Source organism: Kryptolebias marmoratus, linkage group LG5 (genome assembly GCF_001649575.2).
Source record: "Kryptolebias marmoratus isolate JLee-2015 linkage group LG5, ASM164957v2, whole genome shotgun sequence".
NCBI lineage: Eukaryota > Metazoa > Chordata > Actinopteri > Cyprinodontiformes > Rivulidae > Kryptolebias > Kryptolebias marmoratus.
Genome location: NC_051434.1, coordinates 17,858,005 through 17,869,713, shown reverse-complemented (window position 1 = coordinate 17,869,713; position 11,709 = coordinate 17,858,005). Strand labels below are relative to the sequence as shown.

Here is an 11,709-nt window from a genome sequence, read left to right as displayed (position 1 = left end):
TGGTTGCAGTGTTTGGCAATATTTTTTAGTCACATTTACGTCCAGTCCGAAACCGTTTTTTTGTCAGTGTTGCTGCTAAAAGGCCTGTTTTTGTAAGATTTGACTAGAAAAAGATTAACTGTTTTGGGAATTTTTTAGTTTTTCAGGATGAAGGGAACAGTGCTGCTTGTCCTCACTTTCTCAGGTTAGTCTCTGCAAGTTGCATGTTGGAGTGACAGTCCAAATAATTTACATGTTTTATTTGCACAGCACGAATCAGTTCAAGACATACCTTAAATGTTAAAATATGTAATAATAGACTAAAATAGGCTAAGATTTCAAATAGTAATTACAGCTTTCTTTCTCTCAGGGCTTTATGTTCTGTCTACAAACATGGTCAGAGAGTACCACTACGTGAACAGCCCAAAGACATGGGCTGGAGCTCAGACGTTCTGCAGAGAGGTGTACACCGACCTGGCTACTGTAGAAAGCAAAGAAGAAAACATCCGGCTGCTGCTTGAAACTCAGGAGCCTGGAAAATTAGCTTGGATTGGGCTTTATGACGATACGAAGAGCTGGATGTGGACCATGGGTGATGGCAAATTTGACCGTGAAAACAGTTTCTTTCGCTGGGAACGCAATGAGCCGAACAACATAGGTGGCAAGCAGAGCTGCGTGGTGATGAACTGGGTTGGTTTTTGGCGTGATGAAATCTGTGAGACGGATCGTCCCTTTGTCTGCTTTGATGGTACGATGATTTTTGAGACAAGGCATAAAAAATTTTTAAGTAAACAAAATTTAAAAAAAAAAAAAACGTAAAGTAAGTGTGCTCACACTTGGTATCCAGTGTTGCCAGAACTTGCAAGAAAAACAACCAGAACAAGCAGTTACAAATAAAATCCCAAAAGAAGTGAACCACCCAGCAGCACCTCTACGGCCTTATAATGAAGGATAGAGAAGCCACTTTATATTGAAATACTGTTATTTTACTTTTTCATTTTTATATCTGGCAACACTGGTCATTTCACAAATCAGTTTAGTTTGGCAGTTACTCCAAATTATCCCGAGGTGTGAATGAGAGTGTAGATGGTTGTTCGTCTTGTTTTGTCTCTATGTGTCCCTGCGATGGACTTGTACCAGTCCAGGGTGTCCCCCGCCTCTCGCACAGTGTTGGCTGGAGATAGACACCAGCTCCCTGAGACCCGGCACCGAAAAGCAAGTAAAGAAAAATGGATAGATGGATGGATGGATGGTGTTACCTGTGAAGAGGGTGAGGGGGAAGTGCAGTATTTCATGTTTTTATTTTATAATTTTTTTTCCTTCAGCATGACCAAAGAAAGTAACCAACCCAACCAACAAAGCAACAAGTACTGGCAAGTCAAAGGCAGAGTCGGGCAGATCATGCATGCCTTGCCATCCTGCTGTTTTGCTGCAACCGAACAAACTTTTCGTTTCGCACATTTTCGTTTAGCAGGCGGAGACACAAAAAACGGGAGTGAGCTGAAATAAGCAGCTACACTTTCTGAACAGGCTCAAAAAACTTCAACTTGCAACTGTCAATATTTTCAAGCGAATTAAGAAAAGAAAATAGGACAAAATTGTTTATAACAAGCAGAATTGGTAACTGCGATGTCATTGCCCGTGTAAGTGCCAGTTGTGCAGGATGTGGGGTGGAGGGTGTTCTTTCGGTCTGTTGTGCTCATCCCGATTGTTGTAAGTTGTTGCGCATTGTAAACAAACAAACAAAAAAAAAAACAGTGGGCAGATTCAGTTATCCATGCAACTAAACAAAAGCCAATCATTGCAGATATTTCATATTCATATTTCAACTTCAAAAGATGCTTAGATATGACAGGAACCTTTTAGTTACGTTTTTGCATGTGCCGTTTCTGCTATAGGTCAGTGTTTTTGCAGGACCATTTAAAAGAAGAACTGCACTGAGTGTTGCACATCTGAAGAGGTGCAAACAATTGAACAAAAACTTTCAGATTTAAATTTAAAAAATGACATGCAGAGGTAAAAAATAAAAAAGACAAAAACAGAGTTACTCTCATGGGACTGTGAGCTGCTGTCAGTTTTAAATACATAAAGATGTTGGTAATTCTACAGCTTTATTTATTTAATGTTCTTTTGTCTTTTTCTTTTAGAGCAAGGCCCTTCCAAATACATTTTAGTGGACACTTTCATGACTTGGGATGTTGCTAGGAACTACTGTTTGTCCAAATACACTGATCTAGTCACTGTGAGGAACTTGACTGAGAATGAAAAAATCCACCCGATGCTGGCGCGAAACGTCTGGATCGGCCTTCGCAGAAATTTCTGGACTAACTGGTCTGACGAGAGCCTCGCAACATTTAAAAACTGGTACGAGAGCCAACCTGACAACAGTGGCAGTACCCCAGCTTCATGTGCAGCGGTCGACACAACCACGGGAACGTGGTGGGATGTCCACTGTGACACAGAGCTCGAGTTCATCTGCGAAAAACTGATTCCACTGAGGAGGAGATTCAAGCTGCGTCTCCAGTCTGAGACGGACCTGAACGATCCTGTCATTCAGCAGCAGATCTTAGAGCAGGTACCATGAGCCTCACCTCTACACAACTGCTGTTTGAAGTTTTGTCTCAGATTTAATAAAATCTTATTCCTACTAAAATTAGAATATGAAAGTGTGTAAACAATCATCATTTATCACAATTTTTTTTTTCCTTTTTCATTTAGTTGCATGATAAGCTGGAAACTGATGGATTATCAGACTTCAAACTACGCTGGAATCAGAACGAAGGGCAAACTTTCCACAAAGAACCGAAGAAGAAGACACACGGTAGACACCTCAAATGGAGGACTTTGTGCAGTACCTGAAACATGTAGTGCATGTGGGAAAACAGCTAAAAAGTTAGATTTTTCCTATTTATTTTTAATGGCACAAACAAATGTGCATTTTGAACATTTTAATGAATTGAAACTTCAATGGTTAAAATCTATATTGAAACATTTTTTTTTTTACAATGCAAGTGTTTTTTCTTTAAATGTATGTTTCAAAATGCAGCTAAACAGTAATCTAAAACTAAATATACATAGATTTCTTTAGAAAGAGTCTAAACATTGGATAAAGTTCAGCTCCGTTTTTTTCTTTCATGGTGTCAAAAATCTTTACAGAAGTGACTGCAGACATTTCTGTATTTCACTCCAAAACACAGAAAAAAATGCTGTTTTTGCCACATGTTGAGATACATATTTCAGTTTCTGGTCATGAAGGCCAAAAGTCCAACCATTTAAATGCATTTAGATTATAAGTTGGAGTACTTATATTCAGAGCTTCACTTTTTACAATTTAGTTATGCTGCTACTGTTGTTTAAATTGATTTATTCCTCATTAATCTATAATTAGTACCCCTTAATGACAGTGAAAAGAAATTGTTATTCAATTTTGTAAAATGAAATATAGTGTGTACATACATATTTAAACCTTTTGCAAAAACTCTTGAAATTCACCTCATTTTTCTGCACCTTACCTTGAGTCCACCTGTGGTGAATTCCGTTTATTGAGCATGATTTAAGAAGACACACAGAAGCTGAAAATCAGTGCAAAATCCAAACCATGAGGTTGAAGGCGCTTCCTGTGGAGCTCAGAGGACTGTTGCAAGAAATAGATCTGGGGGAAGGCTGCAAATATTTTTTTTGCGAGTTCAGAGGACTTCAGGCTTATACGACCAGAAGTCTTTACACAGCTGGATCCCTGGTGTAGTGAGTGTAGCATTCTGAGGAAAAATAAAAACAATTTAAAGAATTTTAGCACCAGGCGATGAGAGTCTCAATATATGTACTGCTAAATACAGTTTGTTACAAATCTTTTACTTTCCAGCTGTTTTTATTTATTTTTAAGATTGAACTGTACATTTACTGAGCAGATACAGTACAAAAATGTTAGGTTTTCTTATGCAGTTGTTCAGAGAAGAGGATCCTTTGCTTCTCTGAATGAAAATTCATACAATTACCCTCTATACGCGTGTAATATTTATTCATTTTTGTTCACTTGGTTTTATAGGGTAAGGAAATGGAACTGGTGACTGGACTGAGGACTAGAGCTCTGCGTGGGACAATTTTTTTAATCCGGTTGAATTTCTGACCGTCATTTCTGACCATCTCTGTCACTCCCGCCCGCACCAGCAGACCCTCTAATTGATATATGATGAAATAAGTTTATATACATTTAATGTTTTATTATAGTAGAACGAGAGCAGAATAAAAATAAACGTAGTATATTCAACAAAAATGTCTTTGCTTCCAATCACAAATGGTCATGCAAATGGAGGGAAAAAAAAAAATTAGATGTCCAAATATCTGTGCAGTTATAAAACACAAAAACAACTCTACAATACAAATGTGCCCATATCATATTAAATATGAACAAGTTCTTAAAAGCAGATAAAAATTGTTTCAAAGAAATACATTCAGACATATTGAACATTAACAGGTGACTCAGAAAACAACTCAAACTAAGAGTTAAATGAAACAGAGACATCTGTCTTATTAAAGATTGCTGTGGAGAAAGAGTAGATTGCTGAGAGACTCTGGTCTCAGGCTACTAAGTCTTTCTTCTAAAACGTACCCACAGACACCACTCCGAAGAGGTTAGCGTTGGGACCCGTAGGACCCCCGGGACCAATGAAGGCTGTACTGTGGACATCATATTTCATTAAAACTTCCCCTGGTTTACTTTTAACAAAACCTATTTTGAGTGACACTTTATGTTCAACACTTAAGTGGTTTAAAGAAAATCTTTATAAAATAACCATAACAATTGTTTATCAATATTAATATTCATTGCAAACAAATGCGGTGTATATGACTCAAAGACCACAGAGGAACAGGTGTTGGTGCAAGTTTTTGTGTCATGTGGGATCTAACCCTGTGGGCTATTAACTGTAAAGTTTTTCATAAATTTAATTTTCAAAGTTGTACACAGTGTTCAAAAAACGTGACCCAAGCAGGCATCGACCAAAGGCTACACACAGTCACAAAAAACACACACACAGACACTGTTTATATGAAATAAAATATGCATTGTTAAAGTGTATTTTTAAGCATGTCATATGTCAAATTTGGTAAACTAGTGAAGATACTCACTGTCATTTTCTGAAGCTAAACTTATAAATTCAGCTTTAATTACTCTGAGTGTGTGTCTTTTTAAATGTCGGCCCATTTTAACTTGACAAATGTTTGAGTGCTCGCTGAGCTATTGACACATATATATGAACCATTATTGTCTTCACTGTCAATCAGTACCCACTTCTTGATGTCAAACATTGTTTCAATAAACTGTGTGATTAGCATCACAGCTCGTTATTCTGGTCACCAAGTGCTTTGCCCGGTCTTTTCTAAAACAAGTACTTCTTTTTTCGTCTACTTGTAAAACTGCACAATCAAAAATGCCAGTGAAGTATCAGTAAGGTAAGAAATAAAATAATATACCTTGTGAGTTGTATTTGTCTACAAATTGTAAAAGTGTACTTTGAGCCAACAGTACTATACAACAATGTTCAACCTCCATGACATCAGTTTGTTGTGTTAGAGCCTAAAACTGAAATGGCTTTAAATTGTTTGATCAAACATTGTGACTACTGTTTTGTTAGTAAGTAGGAAAGAGATAAACACTTTAAAGTGCAAATGTTCACACCTAATGGTTCATACTTTGCACTGACCTAATTTCAACCTGGAGACTCACACGGAGAGATAAAGACAATTAGAGTGTTTTATTGGCTAGAGGTCTTTGGCGCTCGGGCCCCGGCAGAAGACGAGTTTGCAGAGAACCGCTGTGAGCTTGAATGATCGAAGTAGGGTGAGAGATTAGGGTAGTCATCCCCCGGGACCCGGAGCTGGTGGTGGCGTGGAGGATGAGGAAGGGGAGTCCAGAGGAGCACACGAAGGAGGGTGGAGATCGGGGAGGCGGTGGGACGAGACTTGGCTGGCGAGCAGGAGGAGCCGTGGACGGGGAGCCTTATATCCTGCACCTGGACGCAATTTGGCAGCTGGGAGCGAGGAGCCGAGATGAGTAATGCTGGACAGCTGGGTGAGTCTGCCAGGCTGAAATTGCGGCTAGCCTTCACTACAGCCACAGCACACTCCTCTTGAATTCTCTATTTAATCACGACACACCTATCCTCTTTTTTAATTAGTAAGGACAAAACAGCCCACTTCACTCAAAATGAATTGGTTATTCCACAGATCATTGATCACAAGGGCACAATAGTTCCCTAAAACCCTCTTCACACTAGATGATGACGCCACTACAATTTTAAATAATAAGCTGGAACATGGATGGGCTTTGCAGGATTTTGGTGAGGTTTTTAAGCATGAAATAATGCAGTAGGCTTCCCATTACATATGATAAAGCATGATTCATGAGGGTTTTTGAACATGCTCAAAACCTCCATAGCAAGGTTCTAGTGGTTTGCCGTGGTAGTTGCAATATATTGGGGTCCTGGATACAGCGTGGTGGCAGCATATCAATGACACGAGGCCCTTACACACTGGTTTGGAGGTCAACAATTTGAAGCAGGTTATAAAGAACTACAGTTGTAGCTTGTCTGCTGCAACTGTGATTCTGACAAGGTCATTGAAATAACCATGGTGGTAGTTTCATGCTATCGTTACAACATGATGTAGTCCAAGTGAGTCATGTCCGAGTGAGTAAGTAGAGCATGGCGAGGATGCAGGACAGCAGAGACAAGGATTTGGTGAGTGTAGCATAGCCATAGTTACCTTCACACTGAAAGGAGTTTTCCAAATTTTCCACAATCCAACAATGTTCTGGTAGGTCATGAAAAACATAGTAGGATCTTCAACCAGTGTTTAAGGCAATTGTAAATACATCTATTTTACTCTGAAATTTCAACAACCTTTTTCCTTCTTTATAGCTTGTTTGGTGTAAGTGAAAAGAATTTGACATTTCATTGTCTTTTCATGGCAAATTAAGAAATGTCATTCAACTTTTTAGGCCATGGATGGAACTGCACACAAAGATCCTCGTCTTTCTTTAACTGACGTAAAACAAAGGCAATTAGCAAGATGACTTAAAAACCAATGAACAGATTTTGATATCATTGTCATGAAATGGTGCGGTTGTCACAAAAAAAAAGAAAAAAGGAAAGTCAAACTGCACAGCTGGACACCTCATTGGTCAAGGATGATCCTCATTGATTTCAAGGTCACAGGGTCAAATGTCAAGGTCACAGATGTCCCCTTTGTTAACACCTTGTTTAGGTTTATTTTAAAATTTCACTTATCCTAAAATCGCACTAAATACAAGCAGAGATAGAAGTCGAAAATGAACTGCCCCTGTAGTGACTGAACGGTGATGTGATTGTGATGATGTTTTTATCCAACTAAAAGATGAATTTGGATCTGTCCTGTTAACAGTCTACCAACCCTGAAGCCACGTAAAATCCAGACATTTGAGCTGGCTATGAACAAGCAAGACTGTTTGGGTATTTTTATCTTTGCAAAGGAGGTTGTGTTTCATGGTGTTGGTTTGTATGTCTGTCCCCCTGTCTGTTAGCAAGATTGCTTAAAAACTAATCAACAGACTTTGGTGATATTTTCAGGAAACGCTGGAGTTGTCGCAACAAACAAGTGATTACATTTTGGTAGTGAACCGGATCACAGTCTGGATCATCATAGAGTTTGGTGGCGTCACTGACCTTATGGCCTTGGCAGAGGTTTGCTCTCTGAATGTTTCTAGCTCCTATTTATTTTTATTGTTGTGTTGAAGCAGTTGAAATGCATACAATCTTACACATACAGGCCAGGAGTTTGATTTAATCTGTGCATCAGATGTCAGACTGCAGAAACAATGTCTTCTCAGGGATTGCCTCTGACACAGTGAGGATTTATTGTTGATGTCAGATAAGCACAGAAAATATTTCTGGAGATAAAACATAAATGGGAGGAGCAGTTTTTTTTTTAGTTTGAATTACTGTTTTTGATGAAAAGCTACAAAACGAAAGAAAGAAAAAAAAAGCAGACTCTTTCCCAAAAACTAATTAAAATCAAATAAAAAATAAGTTTCATGATGTCTTTGGATGATGGGAGTATGGATGACAAAGTTGGAAATTTTATTGCAATAGAAAAGGTGACTTAACGAGATTAAAACAGCAACTAGAACTGCAAGCAGTTATAAAAGGGGTCCAAGTCCCTTGATGCACATTGCCTTTCATGCACATCAACCCCAACACCTGCAAACATCAAGCTTGTTGATTGACAAGGCCTTTTTTTTGCCCCAAGCTCCTAACAACGTGGAGCACTGGGAATAAAAGGTTAATGTGCTAGCTACTTTCCTTTGTCCTCTGAATATTGCTGTAACAAGGACAGAAAAACAGTTAGTTTTTAGTATGATGACATGACAAGTAATGAACCAAAAACCCATTAATATGCTGTCCAATATGCTGTTTAGCATTGAGCCTATTAAGGCTTACATGTGCCCCAGAGCTCTCAAATCACGCTGCACCCTTCAACTGCCAAGTGTTTTAGGGATCAAAAAAATTAGTGTATAAAATACAGGGAGCAGATTCCCTAGTCACAGGTAGTCATCTCTCTCAGAGTGTGCTCATGTTTTTTTTTTGTTTTTGTTTGTTTTTTTGTTTGCTAACTGGCATTCCTTATGATTGCGTGCATCAAGCTGCTGTCCTGCAAACTGAGGCCACTTTGCTGCAAGTTGCCATGAGTGCAGCGCACCACATACAAACAAACTGCTTTGGAAGTAGTGGGGAAAAGTGTTTTATTTGTTCTTGCCAAAAAAAGAAATATGTCTCAATTTTGAAGCTTATCAAAATTTTCATTTGACCCACAGCCTGCAGAGCACTTTTTACATTTCAGATTGGATGATTAAGGCGATATACAATGACCTAATTACTATATCGTGAAGTTACCAGTTGAAAAATCCCTGTTCAGGAGGAAAAAAAAGCTTTTTTTTCCTATTGTACTGAACCATACCAAACTGTGGCATACCAAAGTATGTGCTAAACCATGACTTAAGCATACCTTTGCAACCCTACAGATCAGTATAAGCAAGGCAAAAGCAAGTTACTAAAAGGAAACTTTGGATTTCTCAAAAACTAACCAAATTATACTCACAAGCTAGCAAAATAGGAAAACTGCCACATCACAACTATATTACCTTCTATCAAAACGTGCTGCACTTCATAACTCCAATTGTCAATGAGTCCCTGAGTAAGTGCACCAAGGTTTTGGTAATGTCAAACACTACGGGGTGCCACAACCATGGAGCTGAAGGTCACATGCCTCATTTCACCTCCTGATGAATGCATGAAAATAAGAGTTTGACTTCTCTTCACACATCAAATGGGGCAACAAAGTTGGGTTTACATAAATACTTTAGGACTTCCTCAGCCACCATTAGCAACCAAGCATAAGTCCCTACCAAACAAAACAAAACAAAACAAATCGGTAGTAGAGAAAACGCAGATCTACTGTGGGTGAAGTGAGCACCCACGTTAATAAGGAACATGGGCTGCACATTGTGACATGCTCTGGGTTTTAATCTACAACCTATTTTATTCAACCTTTGTCCACTGAGACAAATATTCTCTTCTTCCAGGGAGTCCTGGCCAAGATGGCAGCATAAATACAAATCAAGAACAATCATATAAGAGTTGCAATAAAAGTCTGTGTTTTCAAAAGATCCGACCTAAAGAATTGTACAAGATGCAGTGATGAGTACCTAAACCTACATTTGTTACAAAGTGTACTGCAGCATGAGATACTGACTCCAGCCTTTTAAGGAGGAAGCAAAGAGATGAATATAAATAATGTCACCTTAATCCAACACAGACTGGCTGCAAAGGAAAGGCACTTTTTTTCAAATGAAATAAAAATCCCAGTTTAAGTTGAAGCTTTTTTTTTTATCAGGTTGTCAACGTGGACATCAAAGGCCAACTTGACCTACAGGCCAGTAGAACTTGATCAATATTCATGAAAGCAAATGTTGTAGCACAGAATTCACAGTACAAGGAATGACGGCATGAGATTTATATGGAGTGGAGTGGTGTTGCTTTCCTCATGATGTATTATACCCATTATTACACAGCAATAACAAATTAATTACTAGGGTTTGAACAGTCTTTAATTTGTTGTGAGAAGCTATGGCTACTGCTATAATTGGTAAAAACTTATTTGGAATGTACTCTACAATTATTTATTCAGATTAGCTTTGTATGAATGTGAGTGTGGATGGGTAACTGAGGGCACAGATTGTGTTGTAAGGCACTCTGAGTGGGCTGGTTGGCTAAAAAAGTTGCTATATAAGTAAAGTCCATTTACCACTTTTTAAAAAAAAAGTTTGCATCAACTACTAAAGGGTTTATGAGATTTGAACTATTTTAAAATGCCATAAATCCACTTTTTGTCTTGGTTGTGTTCAGATTAGCTATTAGCTTGTCAGTCTCGTCAGATTTAATTTTTTTTTTCTCCCAAACTGAAGTAGATCAAAGATCTACTTTGAATCTGCAACAGGTAATTTATCATAACTTTTCCACAGAACCCCACTAGCATTGCTGATCTGGTTGGGTCTGTCATGTTGTAATAATTACATTTCATGTAAGGTTTCCAAAATACTGACCACAGAAGCAAGGCACAAGTAACAGTAAGAAAAATAATTTATGCACCGCTCCAAGGGAACTGGAAAAAGTAAATGACAGTAGGAGGCAAGGATAAACATCTTTAAGTCTGTTCACAGAATCTCAATAAGTTAGGGTCTTTCGGACACTGAGGTTTCTATGACTATGTTTTCTATGTCTTTCTTTTTTTTTTCTTTAGGCTCGAGGAGATAAGAGGGTTCCAGGTGTTCAAGAAGGAAGAGAAGAGAGGCCAATAAGTAGGATGAAGGTGGAGAGTGATAGTTAAATGTTATCTTCTTCTTTGCATGTTGCGAGGGCCATGACTCAGGACCTCATTAAACCATTCTATTGGATGTAGCCATGTACCTGCCTCTCAGTTTCTGGAGCAAAACGTCAGTGGGACCTCTGTGTATGTGTGTGTGTGTGTGTGTGTCAGGGGTGGGTAGGACAAAGGAATGCAGGGTTTGGTTTATTTCCTGACATTTTGTACATCCTATTGCAGAGCGTGAGATGGCTATTTGCTGGTTTTAGAGGAAACCGTCCCACTTTTAACAGGAGTCACACAACATCCTGATGAACTAATAAAGGAAGATCACTGTACGATACGAGGATTACCATAGATAACATGATTCTCTGATGTGAGCAGACTCCATATATTCAACTCCAGGTTCGACCAACTTTATTGATCCCATTGAGCAATTTATTCACAGCCTTCTAGTCCCAAATCACTTTCAACAGAAATTAAAAGTCTGTGTTATTTTACTAATGCTTAAGTTTGAAGTCAAATTTCAATTTGTATGTGAAGTTCCCCCCTTAAATGAAAGCAGCAAATACATGAGTTTGCATAACTAAAACTCAAATTAGAGACGTGGAATAAACGTTAGGAGGTGGCTGATCAGGTTACAAACTCAAGCAAGGCAGCAACAAACCACAGCTGGGACTTGTCCAAGTCCAGGTAGGTCTAATGCTATGATTTGGCTTTTCTTTATTGGTGAATTTCCATCACTTTCATTTTTCCCAAGTTGGAAATCAGTGGTGCTTAAATATTTAGAAACACTTTGGTTGCAGTGTTTGGCAATATTTTTTAGTCACATTT

General features: G+C 38.5%; 1 protein-coding gene across 1 annotated transcript; it reads left to right on the top strand.

The window, feature by feature from the left end:
- Positions 1-372: 372 nt before the first annotated feature.
- Positions 373-5,258, top strand: LOC112450672 (lymphocyte antigen 75-like). The gene is made up of 4 exons (XM_025006939.2): positions 373-727; positions 2,127-2,554; positions 2,698-2,800; positions 4,025-5,258. The coding sequence occupies exons 1-4, from the start codon at positions 373-375 to the stop codon at positions 4,027-4,029; spliced, it is 891 nt and encodes a 296-aa protein (XP_024862707.1). The 3' UTR covers positions 4,030-5,258.
- Positions 5,259-11,709: the final 6,451 nt, after the last annotated feature.

What these genes read in the sequence shown, in the direction of transcription:
- LOC112450672 (XM_025006939.2), top strand. Translation starts at nt 373, where the DNA reads ATGGTCAGAGAGTACCACTACGTGAACAGCCCAAAGACATGGGCTGGA. An exon ending in TCCCTTTGTCTGCTTTGATG is followed by an intron (nt 728 to 2,126) that starts GTACGATGATTT and finishes TTTTTCTTTTAG; the next exon opens with AGCAAGGCCCTTCCAAATAC. An exon ending in AGCAGCAGATCTTAGAGCAG is followed by an intron (nt 2,555 to 2,697) that starts GTACCATGAGCC and finishes TTTTTCATTTAG; the next exon opens with TTGCATGATAAGCTGGAAAC.